The sequence below is a fragment of the Euleptes europaea genome, chromosome 2 (genome assembly GCF_029931775.1).
Source record: "Euleptes europaea isolate rEulEur1 chromosome 2, rEulEur1.hap1, whole genome shotgun sequence".
Lineage (NCBI taxonomy): Eukaryota > Metazoa > Chordata > Lepidosauria > Squamata > Sphaerodactylidae > Euleptes > Euleptes europaea.
Genome location: NC_079313.1, coordinates 103,089,093 through 103,115,470, shown reverse-complemented (window position 1 = coordinate 103,115,470; position 26,378 = coordinate 103,089,093). Strand labels below are relative to the sequence as shown.

The 26,378-nt window shown below is 38.9% G+C and overlaps 1 protein-coding gene across 1 annotated transcript in view; it reads right to left on the bottom strand.

Moving 5' to 3' along the window:
* Window positions 1-26,378, bottom strand: part of KDM5B (lysine demethylase 5B) — a 60,470-nt gene that overhangs the window by 20,567 nt on the left and 13,525 nt on the right. Inside the window, exons 2-20 of the mRNA XM_056845590.1 lie at window positions 25,470-25,547; window positions 24,890-25,012; window positions 24,395-24,565; window positions 21,972-22,028; window positions 17,166-17,300; window positions 15,904-16,000; window positions 15,242-15,351; window positions 14,453-14,611; window positions 13,688-13,807; window positions 11,808-11,966; window positions 10,768-10,949; window positions 10,437-10,599; window positions 7,958-8,077; window positions 7,211-7,405; window positions 6,357-6,538; window positions 5,032-5,156; window positions 4,649-4,799; window positions 3,614-3,728; window positions 1,006-1,361 (exon numbers count right to left, since the gene is read on the bottom strand). Of these exons, the coding sequence (XP_056701568.1) occupies window positions 1,006-1,361; window positions 3,614-3,728; window positions 4,649-4,799; window positions 5,032-5,156; window positions 6,357-6,538; window positions 7,211-7,405; window positions 7,958-8,077; window positions 10,437-10,599; window positions 10,768-10,949; window positions 11,808-11,966; window positions 13,688-13,807; window positions 14,453-14,611; window positions 15,242-15,351; window positions 15,904-16,000; window positions 17,166-17,300; window positions 21,972-22,028; window positions 24,395-24,565; window positions 24,890-25,012; window positions 25,470-25,547 (2,798 nt within the window). The remainder of the gene's footprint in view (window positions 1-1,005; window positions 1,362-3,613; window positions 3,729-4,648; window positions 4,800-5,031; window positions 5,157-6,356; window positions 6,539-7,210; window positions 7,406-7,957; window positions 8,078-10,436; window positions 10,600-10,767; window positions 10,950-11,807; window positions 11,967-13,687; window positions 13,808-14,452; window positions 14,612-15,241; window positions 15,352-15,903; window positions 16,001-17,165; window positions 17,301-21,971; window positions 22,029-24,394; window positions 24,566-24,889; window positions 25,013-25,469; window positions 25,548-26,378) is intronic.

The following is a 26,378-nucleotide window of genomic DNA, read 5'->3' as shown; positions in this document are numbered from 1 at the left end:
AAATGCCAGTAGATTTGGGGTGCGGTGCCTGGGGACGGCACTGTTTAGGATGTCTGTTGCCTGGAAGTGACATCACTAGGCTGCCTCCCCTAGTCTCTATGGTCTTCACCACAGAGACAAGGGGAAATTTCTAAAGTATTATTATGTGGAGGCCATTTTTTCTAAATTCCTCAGGGGCAGAAAATTGGGGCTGGTAATTCCCTACCTTGGGAGCATAAATGGGAGTTCTATAACCTCCTTTGATTGAACATAACTGAGAATACATTGAAGATTTCACAGGTGGAAGAGTAAGGTTTGAAATATAGTTATGGTTAACCTAAATGCATGTTGTATCAGTACTGTGAGACTATTTAAGTAAGATCTCATTTCTTACATGTAGACAAGAGTTAGGAATGTAACTGCATTTGCACACGTTCATCCTACTCTATCATTTCTCCTCTTGGTCTTTCCACTGCCTATGTTAGTCTAGGGACAGCAACTTCGCTTGTGAAACAATGTATGGCATCATATTCAATGACAGCATATTATTAACAACAACAACATGTTGTCAAAGGCTTTCACAGTCAGAGTTCGTTGGTTCTTGTAGGTTATCCGGGCTGTGTGACCATGGTCTTGGTATTTTCTTTCCTGACGTTTCGCCAGCAGCTGTGGCAGGCAAGAAAATACCAAGACCATGGTCACACAGCCCGGATAACCTACAAGAACCAAACAACAATATGGGTTCACCTTAAAAGAAATTAATTACTTTAATCTTCATCTAAAAGTACCAAATAGGAAATTTAATGAAGCAGATGAATACTTGTGAAGCATTTTATTATGAAATGAATGCAAACATAATCAAATTTTGCTTTTTTATATAATAAGGCAATACATGACACACAGTAACATGGCCTTAGCCTAGCATTCCTTCCTTTTTAATTTGTGCAAGTAAAAAAAAAAAAGTTACTTGAAAGCAATGAACAGTAAATTGCAACTCTGAAAAAAGAAGGAAGATTTAACTTCTACCTGGACTTTATCAGGGTTCGGGCCTTGTCATCCCAGTGTTCAGATACTGTTAAGAGCTCTTGCAACTTAGCCATTGACTTCTCAACTGCAGGATGAGGAGCTAGTCCTACACCAGAGTCTATGAGTCTTCTCATATCATCCAGAGTAAGAGAATTCTGGTCCAAGAAAATCTGCTGTACATCTTCTAGCCAGCGTGCTTGTTCTAGGCGCACTCGCAAGTCACTGAGCTGGGGAAGATCAACGTCAAAGTCAAAACTGACATCCAAGAGTTCCTGTAGTTGTGAAGCACTGGGAATTTCTTCAGACATAAGTTTTTGGCTATACTTCTGGAATTCTTCCACACGATTAAGAAGATCCTAAAAATACAACAGAAACAGTTGGCAAAGTATGAGAACTCTCATGTCAGAATTTCTACTATTTTAGTCACAAATCACAAGCAAGCAGCCTCTTAGGACCGATTCTGATGTCATGAACAGACAAACATCTGTTTACAGTGAGCACACACCCATCTTAATTTGGGGTGAGCGATCAAATGGCTGAGATTGCAGATGACGTCAAATTATTCAGGATGATAAAAAACAAGGTGTAATGAGAAGAGCCCCGTGGCGCAGAGTGGTAAGCTGCAGTACTGCAGTCCAAGCTCTGCTCACAACCTGAGTTCAATCCCAACGGAAGTTGGTTTCAGGCAGCCGGCTCAAGGTTGACTCAGTTTTCCATCCTTCTGAGGTCGGTAAAATGAGTACCCAGCTTGCTGGCAGTAAAGGGAAGATGACTTGGGAAGGCACTGGAAAACCACCCCGTAAACACAGTCTGCCTAGGAAACATAGGGATGTGACATCATCCCATGGGTCAGGAATGACTCGGTGCTTGCACAGGGGACTACCTTTACCTTTAATGAGAAGAGCTTTAAGAGGACCTCTCCAAAGCAGGTGATGTGATCAGTGGCAAATAAAGTTAAACATAGTTAAGGTGATGTATACTCGAACAAAAAAAACCTAACATTAGATATATGCTGATGAGATCCGAGATCAGCTGAGACTGAGAAGAAAAGAGATCTTAGGTTTATCAGGGACTGGTTGTTGAAAATGTCAACTCAGTGTGCAGAAGTGGTGAAAAAGGAAAATTCCCTGCTGGAGGTTATTAGAAAAAGGAATTAAAATAAAATGGCCAATATTCTAATGCCTTTATACAGAACTATGCTAAAGCCCCATTTAGAATACTATGTACTATTCTGGTTGTTGTATCTTAAAAAGGATATTGAAGAGCTGAAAAAAGCACAGAAGAGAACCAAAATGATTAAGAGAATGAATCACTTTCCCTATAAAGAAAGGTTAACGAGTCTATGCTTTGCAGTTTAGAGAAAAGACTACTGAGGGGGTATATAAAGTGATATGTGTGTTACAGAAAATGGATAACGACAGTTTCTTCCTCCCTCATAATACTAGAACTTGGGGCCATCTAATGAAATTGATGGGCAACAAATTCAGGATATAAAAAAGGAAGAATTTTTTTTACTCATCAAGTAATTAAATTTAAGAATTAATTGACAGAGGTTTAGTAATGGTCACTAGAATAGATGGCTTTAACAGGGGATTAAACAGATCCATAGAGGATAAGGCACATCAGTAGTTACTAGAAGAAGAGTTGGTTTTTATATGCTGACTCTCTCTACCACTTAAGGGAGACTCAAACCAGTTTACAATCACCTTCCCTTCCCCTCCCCACAACAGACACCCTGTGAGGTAGTTGGGGCTGAGAGAGCTCTAACAGAACTGTAACTTGCCCAAGGTCACCCATCTGGCTTCGTGTGTAGGAGTGGGGAAACAGTTCACCAGATTAGTCTCCGCCGCTCATGTGGAAGAGTGGGGAATCAAACCCGGTTCTCCAGATCAAAGTCCACCGCTCCAAACCATCGCTCTTAACCACTAAACCACTCTGGCCAGGATGACTAAAAGACTGAATACTAGTGAAAGGAGGCAACATCAGGGAAAGGCCTCTGTGCCCTACTGGTCAGCTACCAGGGCAGCTGGTTGGCCACTATGTGAAAATGGATGCTGGACTAGATGGACCACTAGTCTGATCCAACTGGGCTCTTCTTATCCTCTCTCTCTCTGTGTTACACAAGGGAGACTGAGCTCTTCCACTTTCAGAACACTCTACCTAGCCATGAGGGGCTAAATTGAGCTTGTTTCTTGCTCGCAAGCCAGGATTCTGAACCTGCATTTAACCATGGTAGTCTACAGGTAGGTCATAAGCTCCAAAATGGTTCCTGTTCTTAGGAGCTGCCCCACTGAAGTAAAGTTTGATTGAAGGTTTCTGAATGAAACTTTCAATTGTTCTAAATCTCACATTTTGGCTGCATATAACGAACACTGTTTCAAATTATATGCAAATTCCATTTGCACATTTCACCTATTGATAAAATAAGAAATACACAAATTCCTGTTTGTTTTACTTTCACGCTTTAAAGTTACTCATATACTTTTTAAAATTAACCACAGACCTCATATATTTACCCAAATTTCTGAATATCCTGAAACCCAAAAGGCTATCTTAGAATTTATCACCTGAAAAATATTTTTCACTTTATCTCTAAGAGCTCAATTACCTTCAGTGATGCTGTTTGGCTGAGGACACATGGCAAAGCATAGAGTTGCCTAACAAACAACCGCAGTTCATTCACAGTCAGCTGATTTTGGGATTTTCCTCCTCCAGACCGATATCTACAATTACACAGACATTTTCATATTCTTTGACTTTCAGTATCTGTATAATCTCAGAAAACATAGGGAACATTCATGACTGAATTGATACTTTTCTATTTTCAGTTTTTAAGCCATATAACCATATTAATGCCTTTTACTGTATTAGATGGAATAAACTGAGGACCCATAAGGAATCACAATGAACCAACAATTTGAAAATCCCACTCTTGAAGATCTCTGATATCTCTTCCCCTTCTCTTTTTTTTGCCTCTTCTAACTCAGCTGCTCTTCCAACCCTTCTGGAGCACATTTAGCCCTCAGCAGACTGGTTCCCCCCCCCCTCTTTTAGTTAATTTACAAGTCATATTCTCTACATATCTATGGCATCCCTTCGTGAGTAGAGATACCTGCCTTGTCTGCAGATGGCCCCCTTGTGCAATTTTTGTCGTCCACACAGGGCTAGACAGTTGTTAAATATAGTGATTTAAATCCTTTTGGCATGCAAAGGAGGCATTAGCACTGATAAAAGTCATACACTTATAAAATACCTTCAGCCTCAATATGAATATAGATAACACAGTACACAATTTTTTCAATGCATGGGCAGGACCCTGAATCCCACTTATACTCTCATAAGTGGAGGGAAAGAGCAGACATTTTGCCAGTTCCCACTGCAGAGTCCCATATTGCACCCCATGATGTTCCAGAAGGTCCTAGGACCTGTTTTCCAGGGACCAAGGGAGGTGCTGCAGCACAAAAGGTAAGAAAGAAAACTTCTACGAACATCCTTTGGATCCAATTTTTATGTTGTAATTTTGTATTCAACATTATTTTTGGGGGGGGGGCAGGTTTCAAAGGTTAACTATAAATCCAGAAGTGTACAATGATTTCCGTACATACTCAACAGCAGATCAAAATCAGCCATAAAGGAACCTTACCTGGTTTGCCTCTTGCCATTAAGAAGTTGCTGTGCAACTGAAGCACATTTTTCTGCATCCTGAGTAACTAAACGGAGGTGTCGTAGTAGATCATTGTCTGGGAACTTCCTAAATTCAGATTCTTCAATTAAAGCCTTGAAACTCATGAGACCTTTGGGAAGATAACTTATGATTATTATTTTAATTGATTTATTTTAGTCTGCATGTTTATTACTTACTATTGAATGTTTATATTAATTTGTCAGTTTAGGCGGCAGTCCTTTGCACATTTTCTCTGAACTCCCACTGAGCCAAGTGGGAATTGCTTCTGAGAGAACATTAAAAAAAATGAGGCTGTCAATTTCATAATCATTAATAGTACAAAATAGATGAAAGATACGTACTTTTTTTATTATTAACTTTTGCCTCTAGAGCTTCATTAACATTAGAAGACCATTCGTTGTAGGATTCTGCCCGCAACTTAAGTGCATTCATCATTGGATAAAGTTCATCTACTGTATACCGATATCTGAAAGTAGCACAAAATTTAAACAATTTTACTGACATTTCAAGTTCAGATATATTTTAGCACACACAAGAAACACTCCTGTATTGTTCACAGAAATCAGGCTGAAACTAGATATTATGGGGATTATGTAGCTGCAAAAGGAGAAGCCCAAAATCTCCTCCACTCTTTTCTATATAATATCTAGCAAACTAATAGAGCAATCCAAAGAGGGGGCTGAAACGCCTCTAGAGGTGGCGTGATCCCTGCGCCGGCAAAGATGTCACTAACACTGTCTAAAGTGGCACCTACACCAGTGCAGGGCCACTTACAACGGCGGAGGGGAGCGACATGGCAGTGGCTTGCCTGGGTGTCAGAACAGCTGCGGCGGGAGCAGAGCTCTGGTGCGGGGGCTCATGCTGGCGCTAAAGGAGGCATTCCCAGGGGGCAGAACTGACTTTACTCTGGTCCCTAAGCCCTTTCTCCCCAGGAATGCTCCCTTTTGCAGGCACCAACTTGTGCCTGCAAAATTGGTGGTACCACCCCATGAAACCCTATGGAGCAGAGTGCAGACAGCAGCACTAAACTATGACATGTACAATGCTGCACCTTAAGCTATAGAGTGGTACAGAGAAGTCCTGCAGCAGCAGAAATTTAAATGCAACCACCAACACCATCACATCAAAAATTTCTTCTCAAAACCTACACTGTGGCAAACAAAGATAAAAGGCACACACCTTCAAAAAGTTTTACCTGTTTCCATTTTATTTAGTACTATAATGGGGACACTATGACGAACACATGAAAGAAACGACCACAAGGAGAAAATATACCTATACTATACGTCACAGAATTTGTGACTTTTAAGCATACAATATTTGTTTTCACTCCAACTGACATTTACAAATTAATCTACCCATTGGTAGAAAAGGAGTAAAGAGAAGCTAGAAAGACACTAGCTCCTAGTGAAAGCTCAACATTCAGGGAAGAGGTGCACAGTTATCTTTCAAATAGCCACCCCCTACAGTCCATCTACAGATATTATCTACTGTGAGAAATTTAATTTATTAATTTTTTAATTTATTGACATATATGCAGATAGCAAACAAAACTAGGTCTCTAATACACATCCTCTAGTGAACTGAGCAATTAGACTTTCTACCTGACATATGATTCAGGAACTGAAGGGCAGCAGAAACTATAGGACTGCAAGTAACAGCTTACCCCATTTTATATTTATATGGGGCACATGTACAGAGGTCTTCCACATGATACAGGCATACCAACAGGCCAGGGTTACATGAACAGGAGACAGCAGACATATAGCAAGTGGTTTTACACTTTATGCACTGGCGCTCATCATCTGGCAATATTTCCAAATATGTTCTCTCTGAATCTGTAACTCCCTGTAATAAAACAAACATTCATTTCATAGAAGAGTAAATAAAAAACAGTCCATAGATGTAGGTAGGTTCCAGTGATGATATAAAGCACCATACACAGAAAGTTAGGCATGCTCAAGTGCCTTACAAATATGATTTTGACTGGGCCTATCATGCAGATTAAGGTATCAGAAAAATGGCTGTTTAAAGATTAACATCCTAAACCAATAAATTAACTGATTAAAAAGTTAATTAGTCCAACATTAATAAAAGAACAGCATCTATTTGTAAACGAGCTTGTGACTGTACTGATGGTAGCCAGATATTATTTAAACTCTTCTGCAGTCTAAATAATTATGAGGCAACTACGATCTAAAAAGTAGCAGTAGTACTACACGGCTTGGATCCAGTGGAAAATCTCTGCTGATAGAAGGGATTTCTATCAGTGGAGCAGGACTTCCTTGCCTCCCCCTCCTGCTGCAGCCCCAAATGCTCCCTGAAATGCTACCCTTGGGGAACAGTGACACCCAGGAACAGCGGGGGTGAGGTGGCTAAGTTCATTTCGCCCTTCCATTAGCAGAAATTTTTCTATGTCCCTGTGCTGGCTGGCATCATAAAACACACAGATGCACAGTTGTTAACTGGTTCCTTTAACATGGAATAATGGAACTATCACTCAAACTTCACAAAACATACCAGCTTACACACGGCCTCCCGTAAAGCTTTTTCATCTTCGATCATAATAGCCATGTCTTTCTCAACAGTTGAAGCTACCACCACATCAAGAGTCTCTGCCTTGGCAGCCATTCTACATATCATCTCATCATGGGAAAATACACAATAGCGGTTTAACAAGCGATAGTGTTCCACACACTGGCGACCCAATGGCAACTAGAAGAAAAATGACAGCAACTAAAGTTTTCCTTGGAGAACAAAGTTACTGATTCTTACAAATGGTGAAGAGACTGTTCAATTACTCTGCTTGATTAACACCACCCACTTGAATTGGGGGGAGGAGAATAAACTTAACTACCGGTACTGTCCATTCTACGATCCAACACAAAACCAATCGAAAAGATTTATTTATAGGAGGTTCCAGGAGTACAACATATTTTGATACTTTAGATTAGTTTAAAAAGAACACCAAGATAACTGAAACCTGACTTCATATTCTGCAATCAGACTTTACAAATACTGAAAGCATTTGGCTTTGGTTCTTCAACAGATGAAGGGCACTGCACACAAATTTTTACAAGAAATAACCAACTATATCGTATCCCTTCCAACCATAATTCTAAACATTTTTTTCCAGTTAGGTATCAAAGTAATTTTTTAAAAATAAAGGAATACCCCAAATAGTAGAGATACCCAAATAGTAGGAGCTACTGTATGTATTTCAGATTCCATTTGACAACAAAATTTCACACATGATTTCTGACATACCCAGTCAACTGTGCAGAAGTTAACAGCTTCAGCAAAATTGAAACCCTGATTAAAGCCACTGTGATAGGCTCTTGGAAATGTAATCACAAATTCACCAGCACACTGGTTGGTTCGGTAAATCTAGGACAAATGAAACAAACAAACGAAACACATGATGAATTATAAGAGTCTCTATTTTTAAGAAGAATCCTACCAAATCAGACCAGGAGTAAATCTAGCCCACAATTTTGTTTTCTACAATGGCCAAGCTCATGCCTCCAGGAAGCCTGTAAGCATGGCATGAAAGTAATGTTCTTCATCCATTCTGTGTGCCCAGGACCTGGTTTTCAGAGGTATACTGCTTCACACATTTAGCTACTTTTCAAAAAGCTGCCGATAGTCTTATCCTCAATGGATTACTCTAATCCTTTTTTAAAAGCCATCTTAGCTAGCCACCCAGATACACTTTTAGTGGTCACAACTGTATGCAATCAAGGCAGCGCTACTGGGATTTACAGATGCTGCCAACTGATTGGCCTTAATGAAACAATTTCTAAATGACATGACAGATTCTTAAAGTGGGAGAGGCCTACTGGGCATAGTTTTGAATCCAAGAAGCAAGCTGTTGCCCAGCAACAGCAAGCCACTTGTACTGCATTCCAAGCACTATTATCCCAAGGCCACCTTCTCTGCAGGTCATGGAGAATACGGATGATAGATGCAGGAGCAGAGTTGACATCACAGCAGTGCACTCTCAGAGTTGAGTTAAAGAAGAGATGAGGAGAAGACAGTAGGCTGTGTCCTGGATAAAATGTTGTAGTCAGATAACAGATCTTACCCTTGTAGGAGCTCACTACCTACAAATATATTATACCAACTGCTGGAAATCAGGTTTCTACAGAAGGTCTCCCATCAAAAACCCAGATACAGCCTTGAGAGTATTTCACTGACCCTTTAAAGCACCAAGGCCCTACTTAAGTCAGTGAGACTGCAGGAATATAAGTAATCAGTAATTATTACCACAAGAAAAATTAGAAACCCAGCTCCTTGGAGTATAGACATTTAGGAATTTAGTCTCCAAGTTGTCTTTGACACTAGACTTATTACATTCTTTAATTGCAGAGATTTCAGCCAAAGATTTAAAATTAAATGTCTACTTTAGTTCTGTGTACTGTACAGCGCTAAAAATTTAGCCTCATGTTCTTAATTCAAGAGATTCCTAGTGCAGCCAATCGGCCTGCATTCCAAAGTAAAAAATAAGACTCCTATGTGCAGTCAGTTTGTTATATACAGTTACTAGAAGGGAAAATTGAAAGTCAACCACAATCCATATTATAGTAAACAATGCAAGAAAACTATTTTTAAGATAGATCCCAAAGACATGAGTTTTTTGTTATTTCTTTCCAAATGAAAATCAAGAGTAATTTAGGACTTAATTGATTTTCAGTTTAGGATTCCACATAAAGCAAGTTGCATCTAAATGTGATTGGTTTTTCCCACCAGTAAAATACTTTTTAAACATGCATTTCCATAGAGGAACATAAGCATTGTTTGTCAACACAATGAGCCTGGGGGATCCTCAGGCTCATGAACGGCTCCGAATGAACAATGTCCATATTCATGGCTCACACCAGTTTTGTGTGTGTGTTTTTTTACGTTTAAACAACAAGTTATGGTTTGTTCTCTCCACTAAAAATGAAAACTCACAATCCTGGGGTAGAGGGCAGACAATAAACCATAGTTTGTAGTCCAGACACAAGGAGCCATTGTTTGCCACACAATTAGAAATAATTTCTGGGCTGTACACAAGGACAGGAGAGAATGCCAAGCCCAACGATCCCACAGGCTCTTTTGTGTGACAGGTCACGGTTTGCCATTATGCATGACTGCTGCAATAGGGAAAACGTTTCACTGGAATGAAAAACCAATTCAGATCATACAGAGAAGCTTCATAGGAATAAGATTTTGCATCCTATTCAGAACTTTTTATATTAAAATTTTCATTCTCTTGTAATTTTTGCAACCTGCAATCCTTCACAGAATTCATTCCAAAGAGCTCTTGCTCAGTTTAAAAAGTTACATCAGAACTGGGTCAAGATCACAGGATTTCCCCCTAGTGATTATGATCTGCACAAAAAGCAAGCTATGTCCAACAGAAGGATACAGTTATATTACATTTCTAAGACAACAAAACTACTAATCACAGTTATTTTAAAGTTATTAATCTATGTGCCACATCTCTAGAGGCTTGCTCAAGGAAGCTTTCAAAGTAAAAGATGACTTAAGCCATTAAAGTTGTGACTGGCTATGCTCATTTTTCACCTAAGACACTAAGCATCAATGACTCGTTCTGGCCTTTTTTTTTGGTAGCCCAAGACAGTTAATGGTTTATGTAAAATGGGTTCAGATAATACCAAACAACCACAAAGTAATTTCCTTAAGGTGTGAATATTGCACCAGGAAACAGAGGGGAGGGAGAAACAGGAGATCAATGACATACAGGCACGCCATGAGACATTAGTGTATTGGGATTCATAATTGTAACCAGCTGGTGTAAAAGATCTGGCTGAGATTCAAATAGCTCAGGAGCCAGTTTCTTCATCACATCTTCCAATTGCTCAGCTGCATATCCTGGGGCTCCATACCATGTTTTAGGCTCCCCCCTGCAAACAGATTAAAACTGATTACAAAAGATAAAGCTGAGTAAATAACTATCTATTTTGTAAGGTTTTTGGGTTTATAACTCTGCTCACCGATAGGGTAAGACAACTGCATATTGATAGGAAACAATTTCATCTAATTACCCTTTGCTTGGTTCACTATAAACTCACCAATGCAGATAGTTAATGGAATAGCTCCAGTGATCCTCAATATGCCAGCAAAATGAAGAGAAGCACATCCCTACATATAGCCAGGGCAACTTCATTCCACATATATCAGCAGTTATGTGAGCAAGGACAGACTGCTCCATCACAGGCATATTGTTCAAATTCCAGCCACTATCAAGATACTCCTAAAAGAAAAGCAAAAAGCGAAATCCAAATGTCTAAGATAAACCAAGAGAAAAGTGTGAAAAGGTTTTCTAAAGAGTACTTCTCTCCAGTATAAAACTGTATGAAACACCATAAACCTGATCATCTTATATGTACTCCTCTGAGTCCAAGTACTGCCATCTAACCCTTGCTTGTTGTTCCAGGTTTGTCATTCTTGGCCCAACCATATTACCAGCTGTATTGCACAGGAAGTGTAGGGATAGGGGAGAGAATGTTACTATTCCACAGCACTTTATTTCCTTCTAAGACCATGACAATGTTATTTACTTATTCTTCCTCTTATAAAATCAGCAAGATGGTCATCTGAGGTCTGAAATGCCACAGCAACTATCTCTCTCTGAACGATGCAACTTGTGTACTGGGAGACCAAATGTGCAGGCCCTACTCAAGACTGAGCATATTAGTGCTTCCCACAAGCATTTACCTCAACGTGAGCATCTACATAAGCGCCATCCTTATGCCTGAGAATGTTCAAAAAGCAGTGTTCCTGACCATGGGGATAAACACTACACCTGTACAATATGTTTTTACACAAGGGACGAAAGAAAATGGCCAAGAACACAGATTTATAAGGTGAATGCTCATAAACAGGGCCCTGTGCACTCAGTTCTACTACCTCTCTATGCCATGTGTACAGTTCTATAGGCATCACTGAAGTGATAAAAATGCATGTACAAACTCAGAGGATGGAAGAACAGGGCAGAGGCATACAAAGTTATGTCAGTCTTGCTTGTCCATTACTTATTTTAGTTCCATAAGTTCCATACATTTCTCTGGCAATCTACATTCAGATCAGTCTAGAACTAGTTAAATCTTACCTCTTCTTCTGGTTTCAATTTTATTTTCCCCCCTCTCACAGGAAACCCACTGCCAAACTCCTTTGAAGCAATATCAGCACCATATTCCACTGTGACATCTTCTTCAATTGTGCTAACAAGGCGCCAAAATTCTTTCTCAACCAATTCTGTAGGCACCATCTGGACATGAGACAGACAAAATATTACTTACAAGTGAAGATATTAATCAAAACAAAACTACCATGTCAAAACATTTGTGAACATAAAAGAAGCAAATGGAACAATAATGGAAAGAAAGAGAATTCAAATATTTCTATTAGTACATCATACAGTAAAGAGGATGCTAAAAAAGAATGCTGTACAGGAATATGGGGATGGCAGCAAAAAACAGGAAAAGCACTACTTTTCCATTTTCCTTTGGACCACCTGAACTACCATACAGACTCCCAGAGGTCCTTCAGTGAACAGACACATCAGCACCAAATGAGTAAAGGGGGCAGAGACTAAGCAAATGCTCCAGGAATTCCAAGTTGAACACCAGTGATGGTGCCAACATCCAGGCTTACCTGGTCCAGCTACTAATGTTCACTGTATTACTAATAGAGAATTATTGCCCTAAAAGGTTCACCAGCTTGAATTAAATGAGATTCTGAGCACACAGTGTTCAGCAGACCAATGCTTTGTAGGTGCAAGCCCAGTTCTTTAAATGTTTACCTCTCAGTGATTGCTGTGAACTAAGAGAACATCCAACCAAACATCTTTTTATTTGACATTTTCTTGACTGTTTCTTGAAAACATTTTATATGGTTGTTGCCACAACCCATTGATTTATTGGGGGAGGCAGTTGAATTTTAATGTGATTCCACCATGGATGGTGTTGTGTTGTAGGTGAAACCAAATTTCATTCCCAAGGGGCAGTATGATAATGTACAAGCATGTGATATCATCAGCACAAATGAGCCAACACTACAAACTGTGAGAATATGTTATGAAAACAGGTGAATTCTTCATGAACACTTGCCAAGAAATCTCACATATACGAAGCTGATTCTGAAACAAGCTAAGGTAAGCTTGCCCATCAGTAGCAAAGAAAAAGAAAGATACTACTTCTTTTTACCACCACCACCCCAACCATATTGTTAGAGTTAGAGTTTTATCATACTCTAAGGGGCATTAAGATATGGGCATGTACATGAGAATCACTGATTATTTCAAACATTCTTTACAACAAATAGTTTCTTCCACTCCAAGCACATGCTACACTAAGAATTGGTTGTGTTAAAAATAAGCCATTTATATTGGTACTGTTAGATGGTATTTTGCCACACTTTATTAAAGCCTTTCAACTGTGTTCTTAAAGAAAACAGAAAATGGGGATATACTAAACAAACATCCAAGACAATGACATGCTAGGAAAGCATTCAGAAGAGGAAATTGAGTCCCTTCTCTGAGGCAGACTAAACGTTATGGGGCATGGATCATTTGTTAAAATGTAGGTCATGTTGAATTCATATAAAGCAGAAGAGTGAGGATTGAAAACTGAAAATCTAGCATGGCAGATTCCCCCTCCCCTGCAGTGTTCCCCATTCAGTTTTATCTAGCAGAAGTTAATGTCACTTTTAGAGCCCTACTAGAAAAAAATGGGTCATAAAAAGTGGTTCTGGATGTGAGGAGGAGAAATTATTCAACATCCCCATTCCCACCTGTCTATTCCACTCTTTAGAACATCACCCACTCACCCCCTCATACACACTCACTTACTTAAGAGGAATTCAGTGACAGCCCCATTCCACCTAAAATTCACAGCTAAGAAGTTCTCTTTACAGTTCTTTCCTGGAATGTACGCTTTAATAATCCATGTAATGGAACTTGTCACAGGCTTAATGAAAATATTAACGTACGTGCACTGGCATGTTAAAATAATCTGACTTGAATGCATCTGCCATTTCTCCAAATGTGCGGAGTGTGTAGTCTCGTGCTGCCTGTTCAAAACCAAATGCTTCTTGTGGTTTACTACACTCCTGTGCAATAAAAACAGCAATGATTAACAGAGAATGAAAAACAAATACTGCATGTACAATTAGTACTTTAAGTGAGCTTTATAAAGATGGGCCAGTCAATTTTACAGTATCATTGTAGGAACTGCACATTATAATATGCTGGTCTAAAGGAAGGAGTAAAACTGTGGATGGTGCTGCAGTGAAACCTGCATTTACATTCAGTTGGATCTTATGGTTTCACAAAAGAAAGGTAGCGGTGGTAGTGTTCTTCCTCAGCTTGCTCCACTACACTTCTTCCACCAATGAACAGGAAGGTGGAGGTAATCCTGTCCAGTCTTCATTGCCCCACCCTAGTCTGAAGGCTTTTTGTCCACAGGGGTCCCACAGCTCCCTGAAATGCTTTTTTAAGGTTTCACAGAGGGGTGCTCTGAGTGCCTTCCAGAGGAGCCAGCCCATTCTCTCCATACTCCTCAAATCAGTAAATTCTACTGGCACAATGATTGCTGGCAGCTTTGGAGAGATTGGCCTACCAGTGCCAGTTTTATCATCCAACCGTAATCATAGGGGCTTAATCACTCACAGCTGATGATCAAGTTGGGGTGGGCCATGATTTCTTTACTTTTTCTGAGACTTAAGAAAACAAGCGTTTCATCAACATCTTGTTACCTGAGCGAGGCACTGGGGACATCTCCAGTCCCCTTTGGGAACATCATGAAGAGGTGGAATTAAGCAAAAGGTATGGTAACTGTCATCACAGCCATCACATAGGAGCAGACGGTCCTCATCATTTCCACTACCACATAAGAGGCACACATACAAATCCACCTGTAAAAAGAAAGTTCCCAAGAGGAAAAAATTGTGTCATACTTCTTCTTAGGGTTGGATCATTCCTAAGAACATATAACCAAGCAAGATTTGACTTAAATCTGTCCTATTTTTGATTAAATTTATTCTAGTTCTTTGTTTTCAGACATAAGCATATATAAACATCTCAAGATCCTTAATGTACCAGTTGTTTGGATTACAGATCCTTAAGAATATATGGATGAAAAAATTCAAAGTCAAGAAGATCTCATAAAAAGGTTCTGCTTACCAAGAATTATAAAAGGCTCTTGCATCTCATCTTTTCAGGAAAAGAAACTGCTACACTAAATAGCAAGAAGAAGCCACCAACACAAACTTCAAATGAAACAATCAAGACCCAACATTAAATTGGGTCCTCTCATTCTAAGTGAATGAAGGAAGAATTACTAGTCAAGTTATTTACAAAAAAAAGGTAATCTTAGTCTAGTTTCCGGTTATTCTAGTTTAACATTTTTACATTCTAGCCAAATATATATGTCACTATATAACTCAATATTCCACAACATGAAATTCAATACATTTTCCACTATACTTATAAAAGCTTAATATTTTCTGTAAGCAGCATTATGGTCCATAAATAAAAGTACTCACTGAATTAAAGCTCTTCTTAGAACGTCCTTTTGGTTTTTCTCTATCAGTTTCCCAAATGGGCTGTTTTTTCTCAACAGCTTCCCTCTTCACTATGCCATGAGATTCTGTATCTGATACAGCAAAAAGCAATTTAGATAATATTACTATTAAAAGATTTGTGACAAGCAAGAATGCTTTGAAAAGGTTTTTAAATATGGTTCCTACCCAATCAAAGAAATCTTAGTCAACTGTGCAAGTTGTAATTGATCAATTAAATATGCATGCTTTTCCACATTCAGGAAAAAAGCTCTTTTGTTTGCTATGACCCATCTTTAAAAAGGTATTCCTGCCTGAGAGAGAAGAGGAAATGTCTACTCTAAATCAGCTCCTACCACCTGCTTATAAGGAGTTTTTGTAAGCACTTGAATTAACAACAGTTAAATAATAGTTTAAAAAATTCCTAGCAGTCTGCAAAGGTTGTTTTTCTTCTTTTTATAAAGGTTAACAATATTTTAAAAAGAAAATCTTGATAACATTTAATGTATTGTTTTAAAAGGTTTTTTTTAAAAAAATAACGTCAGAAATGAATTTATTTACACTGCTATGCTAAGCTGCAATTTCGAATTTAAAGTTGGGCTCTATAAATAAATAGCAATTTTATTATTTCTTATAGATAGATTTACCATTGTCAGACTTTGCAGGGGTATTTCCCATTCTGCGTCTCAAGTTGTGAGTCTTGGTTTCTGCAGTTTCCTCTGAATCAGTCTTAATGTTAGTCATCTAAGGAAAAGCAATTACTTAAAATTTATTTTAATATTTCAGTCAATACTAGGCTCCCCAGAGTGGTGGTTGATACAGTACAAGGGGCTGCAGCTGGACAGTGCAAAAGCTGGAAAAAAGAAGGAACCCACCGAACCTTGCAAAAGCCCCTTCCCACTTGTGTTATGTTCCCTTTGGATCCAACCCAAGCTGGGGCATATTTGAATGGTATATCCCACACTTCTGATTTTGTACATCAATGCTAAATCAGAACATCTGTGTTGGTGCACCACATCAAAATCATTAGAAACCAAACAAAAAGTTGGTAAATTATTAAAGCCAGCAGGATTCAAGGATAGTATATATGATGTAAGAACAGTGAGTGCCCTTCTGAATAATGACCACACTGAGGATGCAGTCCAGAGAAAATAATGTTTTTTAAGGCCTCTTGATTTTAAGAGGTATTAAGCATATCTAATTTCATAGGAATTGAATGTGGAGAAAACACTGGTAAGTCACAGTCTCGTGTGAGCAATTTACTGCTAGCGCAGTGGAAATTATAGGGCAGGGACATGACTCCCTTCTGCTAAGTGAGGAGCTTTCTTCCAATGGAGCAAGTCTCTTCACTTAAGCAAAGAGAATCATGGTATCCAACCAACTGGGTCTTATAAGCAACAACAACTGAGATAGGTTTTTAGAGCACTACATATGGATTCATTAATATTCAAATGAATGAAAGCAGAACTTTCAAATCTTGGTTAAATGAAAAGACAGGGTTGCACTCATCTGTAACTGTTGTTCATCAAGTGGTCTTCTGTGCAAGCACACATGTGGGACTGAACATAAGCAGAAGCCACGATGATGAACACTTGTTAGCCATAACCATAATTAATGCTGGTACCAACACACCACTTAATTGTGATTAAGGCAGGAGGAGTTAAATTGCTCACACAAGGACTTGGGTGGAAGGAACATGTGGCATAACCATCTGCACATCTTCTCTTTATTCCGGTTAACATTATGCCTACACTAGCCCAAATGGAAACTGTGTAAAAGTAATCCTTCGTACTGCATACAGACGCTCAACACAAGATCCCCCGAAAAGCTGTGATTACTTCAGCCTCTAGAAAAGGAATTCCTTATTAAAGTATTTCTTTGGATTACTGTATTTTCATACTCAACACACCTCTGTTTTCATCCGTTTTGCTCGACGTGCAGGTGGACAACTTTCAGATGGCTGAACAGATTGTCTTTGAGGAATATCGTGAGGTTTGTATTCCTTGTCCTTTGTATCACTGGCAAGATCTGGCTTCTGAAGACACTAAACATGGAAGTAAAAGTGGATTTTTTTCTTGATATGTCTTAATAAAAAATGGCTACAAGTCTACTGAATGGATCCAGCAACTCTCCCTTCCACTAAATTAGCAGCCCGGTTCCACTGGAGGAAGGGAACTATTGCATGAAAGCTTATGTGAAGTATTTTTAACTTCTGAAAGAAAATACATACATAAAGCATATTCCCTAAAGATGACTTGGGATAGCCAGTTATATTTTCTGTAATATTGTATAACATATGGCTAATATAAGATATAACAACATTATTTATTACTGACAATAAGATAATGGATAATTTATATGTAAATAAAAGAATAAATTAAGCTTTTATATACATGTTTCATATAGAATACCTAGAAAGGTATTTTTGCCATTCTGAAAATTCAGACAATCTAGCAGTTTTATAGTTACAGAGTATGGCAAACAGATGGTAGAAAATTTTAATATTTTTACTTTCTTTACACTCCATCTTTCTCCCCAATGGGTATCCAATGTGGCTTACATCGTTCTTATGATGTTTTATCATCATAATAACCCTATGAGGTAAGTTAGCTGAGAGTGTGTGACCAGCCCAAGGTCACCCAGCAAGTTTCCATTGGGGGGGATTCAAACCTGGGTTTCCCTACATATATACCACATCTGCTCTTTTATGAACATTTATATTTAAAGTACTCCACAAGGGGCCTGCAAAATTGTTATTGACAAGCTCACCAATTTTGTGCTTGCCATTGATAATGATATTTGAGTCTTTTGGGCAAAGGAAAACCTTAAGTGCTCTTAGTTTGGCAAGGAATTTATTATACAGATTGTAACAGATAAAGCTTGAAGAAGCTATAAGGAAAAATCGGCATGCTCGTGACTGAGCCTTTTGAGGTATTAATATCCTGGACTTTTGGAATGAACAGCTTTGAATCTAGGGTTGCCAACATCCAGGTGGTGGCAGAAGATCTCCTGCTATTACAACGGATCTCCAGCCGATAGAGATCAGTTCGCCTGGAGAAAATGGCCGCTTTGGCAACTGGACTCTATGGCATTGAAGTCCCTCCCCTCTCAAACCCCACCCCCCTTAGGCTCCTCCCCAAAAACCTCCCGCCGATGGCGAAGAGGGACCTGGCAACTCTATTTGAATCTGTCTCCCCACCAACAAAAGGAAATAAATAACAATTACACTTTAAGTTAAAGCAGGGATCCCCAATATGGTGCCTGTGGGGGCTCTGGCACCCATCAATGATACCTTGCCAAGATCTCTAGGAGATGGAAAGCCATCAATTGTAGTAAGCACACCTGGATACATTCCATTCCACCAAAGACGTGCAAAGTCATCAGGATAAAATGATCTACAACAGAGGCTTGGGAACAAATCTCATTTCTAGATATTGTCGAAGGCTTTCACGGTCAGAGTTCATTGGTTCTTGTAGGTTATCCGGGCTGTGTGACAGTGGTCTTGGTATTTTCTTTCCTAACGTTTCGCCAGCAGCTGTGGCAGGCATCTTCAGAGGAGACACTGTCCTTCAGTGTTACTCCTCTGAAGATGCCTGCCACAGCTGCTAGCGAAACATCAGGAAAGAAAATACCAAGACCACAGTCACACAGCCCGGATAACCTACAAGAACTCATTTCTAGACTTTTCCTTTCTTCTCTTTGTGTCTATGGGAGCGATTGGATGCTCTGCCTCCAGGTCAGATGGTTCACCTATGTCTTCTTCTTGACCAGACTCATAGATATGAAAGCACAGAACCTTAATCAATTTCCTGTCCCTCAAGAGAACTTTGCTTTCAAATACAATGTTTTTATTTTTCTGAATCTTCCATAAGTTCCAATATCTGCAATCAAATCTATCTGCATTCTTATTTACCACTTTGTAAGGGTATGTAGAAATATTGAAGGAAAATGGGCAGAAGGCTGTGTCTGAGGAATGTGTAACATTTCATTTAGGAGATTCTCCCAAATGCAGGAACTAAGGAGAAGTCACTTTAACACAGACTGAGAAAGTAGCTTTCAGTGCTTTGGTGACACCATTAGTCTAATGCCTCTTCTCACAACTATGTGCCCAGCATTTAGCAAGAGGTCACAGAGAATGAAACAGGAGGGAAAGCACAACTATTCTTGAAGGGGACCTAAGCAGAGAGCAATGGCCTGTCATGCCTCATGGGGAATGAGGCCAGGATTTATTGTGGACATACAAGGGAACAAATACTGGCCCAGCTATTGCTTGGATCCAGAATGTAGCAATATTATAGGACTTGACCAATGGAATAAATTCTCCAAGTGTTTCACATCGCAGGGGGGAAATCTTATTTTGGGAAGAACTGGTTCTCTCTGCACTGTATTTCACACACATCCTAACAGAAGTATATTTGCAAGCATAGTCTGATAACAAACTATAGCTAAGTAGTTCTGAAGGGAAGGGCTTTATGTAAAGGAACAGAAGATAATCAAGAGAGTCAGGGAACGACAACCGCAGAAAACAGGCATCAATGAAAGAAACGTGAAGCAAAACATACTGGGTTAGGGAAGGGACACAGAGGCTGTGGTTGGCATGTAAACGATCATTCAGCTATCGCTATTTTTATCTGCAAATTCCAGTACACAGTTGCATCATTTGTTGGGCTCGAAAGTAACAGATAATGTTAGCAATTTATTCCAAAAAAACTTAGGACGATACTGAGATCATAGTATGTGAGGGCAAAATAATTATATCGGGAGAATACATTGACACAGGCAGAAAATATTAATCATTCATAGTAGATCTTGCTACAGTTACCAAGTATGCAACAAATTCTTTGTAGTAACAAGATTTTTCCTCTGTTTTGATGAGATTAAGTAGGTTTGTTTCAGGGGATAAAAACAGACGACAGCCAAGAACCTAATGGTCATCAGCTAAATCTTCTGTCCAGATTTTACATATTAAGGCACTTAACATATGAACCATCCATCTCTAGGCATTCATAGCGGTGAAGTCTGGAGCCATTCTAATAAAAATGGTTGACTTTTGGAAGAGTAGGATACCAATATAACACAAGTTCTTTGTAGGCTGTGCAGAAAGACCCTTTGAAGAATAACACTCAAGCCTTTTGACCATAATTGTTTCCCCAGAAAGTCACACAGCTGATATTGCTATGAAGTGTTGTCTAATGCAAAATGTGGTATATAAGTAAAACAACATGATGGTAGCATAGTGCTATTCAGACAAGATGGGACGGGTACATACTAAGGTTCTGTCTTTACCTATCCTTGCTCTTAAGCACAAATGACATCTACTATTTTTAATAAAATTTATCAATTGCAAATTAATGGAAACCACTTCGCACTAAACCTTAATGTCTTCAAGATAACCAAGCACAAGACCTTCTTCATTTGGTTGTGTTTTATTTTTCTAATAGTTCTGAAGAAGCAAAAATTCACAGAAAAACAAACATCCCAATCTTCCATCGTTTTCAACCTCCCACACATCAGTGCCAACTATTCTTCTGATCAAAATAGTCTAGACTTCAAACAAAACTCAATGGAGATATAGTTGGGAAGGGAAGGTGCTCCAAACAATCAAACAAAAAGTAATGATTCTGTATCCAACAGCATGGAAGTACAGGTGTTTTGCATAAGAAAAAAAATGAACTTTTCATGCCAAAAATAATGACACTTTTATTCAGATATAAAGTATCTAAAATAATGCAAAATACTGGTTATACTTCTCCCATAAGCATGGAGAGTTAAAACCCCCACAATATCATCCTTCTTATAACCTGGCATCTAACAGTTCCTTCCATTCTCCTAAAAAAACTCCCTTTAACTCAAAGCAATCCTATTCCTCCTCTCTATTAACCTACAGCCACTGGGCCTCCTACTCACCCTTCTTTGCTCAATCTCCCTTAGTATTAGGAATGTGACATGAGAGAAATAAAGGGCAATTTCCTTTTCTTCAAAATCCATATGCTGTTCAGGAGTCATTGTCTGGCTACCTCTACATGTTGACTTGGACAGAAGCATCACATTTTTATGTGCTGAAGTCACTTAGGCCAGAGACAAGTTGTACACATAATTTTTACCAATCTCTCCCAACTGCAGATCCCCATATCATGTTTAGGGCCATTCCTACGGCTCCTCTAACCCCTGGGGGATTTGTGTGTGGGGGAGGCTGCTCTGTGCTGCAACAGGAATGATTACATTCCATGACTAGAGCCCCGCTTTGGATCCAACCCTATATGCTTAAACACAATTCCTAACTGTATCAAATCCTTCAAGCTTGCAGAATGTAACACAAGGATGCTCTCATGTAAGACACAAAAAACCCTGAGACTTATTTAGCTAACAAACACTGCGTTTCTCCAGATTCCCAGGACCCAGTAGTGAACCTCATACTTACACAAGGAACCCTTGAGGATACAGAGATAATTGAAAACATACAATACAGGCCTGAGCTTTTGGATCAAGGAAACATGTCGATGCAATAATTTGTATAGATCTATTAGTTAAAGATATCTAATAGGCAGCAAAACCAAAATCTTGCATGGGCAGCAAAGAAGGCCAAAAATAACATTCATTATTATCTCACTTCACAGAATATGGGGTTTAAATATTTTGCATAGGAGGATGAACAGGAAACACTTCTGAACAAAGACAAGGAAGGACTGTCATTCAAAAATTATATTCAACATACCTTTTCCAGAACGGCATCATCCACTAAACACATCAGTTTGGAACAAATGTCAGGTGCCTATTTCAAGAGAGAGCTTGGAGAGTTATACTTTAAAAGAACTGCGATCTTGTGAAGTGAGATCTGAAAAATAATTTCCTGCTAAAGTGGGCTTTTTCTGAAAAACTAAATTTTCATTTCAGAACTATCAGATGCCTAAATCAGGACTAAAGTTTCAGTAGCTTGTAGACATTCAGGCAGCTGTTTTAGGACGCAACTGAAGATCGTCCCCTCTTTTTTAATGTTCCTATTATGAATAAATCTGAGAACTTGCATAAACAAGGCCAAGGAACACAGCTCCACAAAAAGAATACACAACCCTATCTAGTCTTCAGAGCAGACACAATCGTGCAGCTTTGTGAAAATGAACTGCGATATTTCACCACTAATTTGAAGTAGGCAACGGATCCCCATTGTGGTGCCCATGGGAGTCATGGCGCGCACTGACACTTTTCCTGGTGCCCACCAAGTGTTTTTAAAAGTGGGTGGAGTTGCTGCCCAACAGAGCTTCTGATAAGTAGTGGGTACGCAATAACTATTACAAAGACCATAGAGTTTAAAGACCCTAGCTTATTTCAGAATTTATAGCAATAAAAACAGCTTTCTACATAAGCTGAGTATGACTTTCGACCGATTCATATTCACCTAACAGTCCAATAATTCCAGGAAACAATAGGCATGCCTGTATTAGAGAAACAGCTATAGTTCCACTCTGAATCTATTGAACTGATTACTCCCATGCATCCATAGACCTCATTGCAAACTAACCCAATGCTATATAGTCCCATCGAGGAGTGATTTATCTAAATATCTGTTTCTGAATAAAGTTGCTAGAACATTTAGATTTACCTCAAAAATGCTAGCAACCTGCAAATTTTAAAGAATGAATACAGACTATTTGGATCATCACTGGACTCAAGGTGAGGAGCATCCTGAACGTAGCAACCTCAATTCTTGAAATACAAAGAGTTTGATCCTACAGATGTTCCCCCACCTTCCCTTTGCAGTCCATTGTGGTTCCACAAAAAGGAATTGCTGGGGGTTGGGGGACTCTCACAGAAAACAGCTACATGGGTCAGGAGGCTACAAAAAGGGAAAGGACATTGGGGAAGATCGTCCCCTTCCATCAGCATTACATCCCCATGAATTACGCCAAAGCAACGGGATTTCTTTGTATCTGCAGACTTTAAAGACTCTCTGAATATTAATCATCAATGTTACTATAAAACTGCTAAAGATCTAATAATCAATCTAACTTCTCTTTTTTTGCTCTTGCCAAAATAGAAGGGCTGCTTACTAAACAGGTTTTTATAAATAAAAAACTAGTATTTTCAATCTAGCTTTTCATTTCAAGTACTTTTATCCAATTACTCCAGTACAGATTGCCAAAGCTCCTATGTTTATTGAAAAAAATACTGCAGAAATTAAAACAGAATCTAACCTGTGCATCTTCATTTTATTTAGAAAGAAGAGAGAAGAGAGCAGCCTGGTACATCCGCTTCTCACATGCAATCTTAAATCAATACCTAAAATTTCTCAACTGATAGGCATTGATGGAAGATGCCTATCTTTTCCAGATACACTGATGTTCCAAGTCAGTAGAGCAGAATGCTGCTGGGCCCCTAACAGGTGATTCAGTCTTATCATTTCAAAGACAGATTTCCAAATATCAACTAATCAATTATCTCCGGAACTATATGTTTGCACCTTAAAATCCAAACTCAAGGTGCTCAGTCCTGTTTAATGGGAAAAAGGCCACTCAAGCTCTAGACATATAGATGGAAGTTTTAATATGAAGAAATTCCTATTTTATGAATATATTTAAAAGATGCCAGAAGCCACAAAACAAGCAACTACTACTTTCTGATCATGAATGAGAACTAAGGTGATCCAGATCACTTTTTTTTAGCTGACAAGACATATTAATAATTAATATCAAGTTTCTTGATAAGCAAAGAGGGCAAAATCACTAAACAGAAGCAAATATTAAAGAGGTTCTATGACTGTATTCATAAATTATGCCAGACCACAGTTAAACTTCAATCTGCTGCAAGGGCACAAATACAGCTTATTTGTTGTGGCAGCACACACTCTTGTGTGCTCCCTTTTTGTGTGGCACATGATACACAACTTGCACTCAAAGGGAAGGGGAGGAGCCAGGGCAGTATGTAGGCACAAGCAAGCCAAATTTGTGCTGCTCACAGCACACTGGAGTTTAACTGCATCTTGGCATGACATCCAAATACAGCCTGTGTCTGAGTTCAGGGACAGCTCCAAATTTTTCCAAGGCTACTATCTACGTACACTCTTGGGATTCCTAAAATGCATACCACCAAATTATTTGGGTAAAGTAAATTCATAATCTAGACTGAGTCAGCAAGACTCACCAGTAGGCTAGCTCCAGACTGGAACAAGTTGTAAGGATAAAGAATGCGCTCATAGTGGACACGGATATGCGAACCCACTGCTTTGCCAGGAGCAAACCCCATCTTGGTAGCTATTCTGGTCCATTTTCTGTCTTTACAGACAACATCAAATCCACCTTCTTCTGCAACTAGCTGCAAAAGAAAATTGTTGCACATCAAAATGTATGTATGTACAGGATGTTCCTTACCAACACAACTTGGAAAGAAAAACTGCTTTGCTTCAGTATTCAAGCAATGTTTAATAGGTAGATGTTGTACATCCAGATAAACCTGTACCTTTAACTTGCTAAGTTAGTATGCCATACAAAATGAAGAATGAAGTAATTAATCTATCCACAAGCCCGATTTATCTAGATCCTAGAATGTGTCAACTCAAGGTCTTTTCAATACAAAAACAGTCTCTACTTATCACAGAAAACAAGCTTGTCTTCATCTCTAGACACCTGCAAGGCTTACCCTATTAAGCTGGAACAAATCCAAAATCTTTCTTTCTACATGTGGGATTTTCAATGTACATCCTTGAAGTTCCCAGAATTTTGCAATCTGGTCCAAAAAATTCAGTTTTACCCGGGTCTGAGCCTGTTAAAAGATAATATGCATTTATTATACAGCACAGTTTAGGTACTCTTTTGAAATATCAATCTGAATGTTCTCCAATGTTATTTGTATACTGAACAATGACTAATGAAAATGGCCTCCGATTTTTCAGCTTGTTTAAGCCAATTTGTTTGGGGTTTGAATTAAAACAATTTTTGGGGGGAGAAAGCAACTTTAAGATAGTGACAAGGATCAGCCAATCCAGCACTCTGCACAGCTTAATAGGGAGGCAAGTGGCTTCATAACTGTCACAGCCAATCAATCCCTCTGCAGTGCTTACTTTGGAAGAAACAGTTACTCATGTTCACTGTGGAACTTCTACATCTTCCTAAAACAGTGTAACTATAACCATTCAAGGCATACATATCTGTATGCAGCCTAAAATACTAATTTCAGCAAGCCCCCTGTAAAAATTATTTACTTTAGATTGCTAGATTACCTCCAATTCATTCAGTCTTTGGATTCGTGGAGTAAAGTGAAGTTTATCAACATCGCATGCAAATGGAGGCTGCCAGTCCTAGGAGGGGGAAAAAGGGGGGAGGGGGGAGAACCACCATCATCCTGTAATCTTGTAATGAAACCTGTCCTCAGATAATTGGTGCACATAGTGCTGATTTTCATAGTGAACAAGTGCTACCAAAGAATCATCACTTTAGCTGTTTCTGAATTTTCAGTATCTTCAACAAGAACAAAGGCACTGTTCATCATACTGTATGCAAAGCATTCCATTGTTCACAGAAGATTAGAAACCCCTGTGTGTGCTGAGCTAGTTCACAGTCCTTTTTTTCCTAAGGATGAGAATTTGCAAGCCCCATATGGAAACCCATGTACATTCACTAGATTTGCTCAAATATTTTGCTTGGCCCTCTTGTAGCACAAAACGTAATTGGGCAAACTTTCAAAATATCTGTATCTTCATTATGATGGGCATGAACAGCTACCCCTCTGAAAGCCCCTCTAATAAGCCCATAGGAAAAAAGCGCATTTGGGGGGAAATGGAGCAAAAATTTTAATGAAACATCTCTCTTTTGGAATGAACGAAGAAAAGTAGTGCTTTAAAATACTTATTTTCAATCAAAATTAAAAGACACTAATTTACTAATACACATGGCAACATGTTTGATTGGATTACTAAACAAGTGCCACTTTTTATACTTTGATGTTGAAAATAACTTCCAGCACTTCCAAATACCTTCAGGTTTTCAGTGCAAAAGTGCAATGTGAGAATCTGCCAAACCCACTGCTCCTGCAGCAACACAAGGCTCATTACAATACAGCCCAGTCCTTTTACTTCTCTTTCTTTTCACTTGCCTCAGTTTTTTCTTCTGTACCAAGTGAAAACAACTGA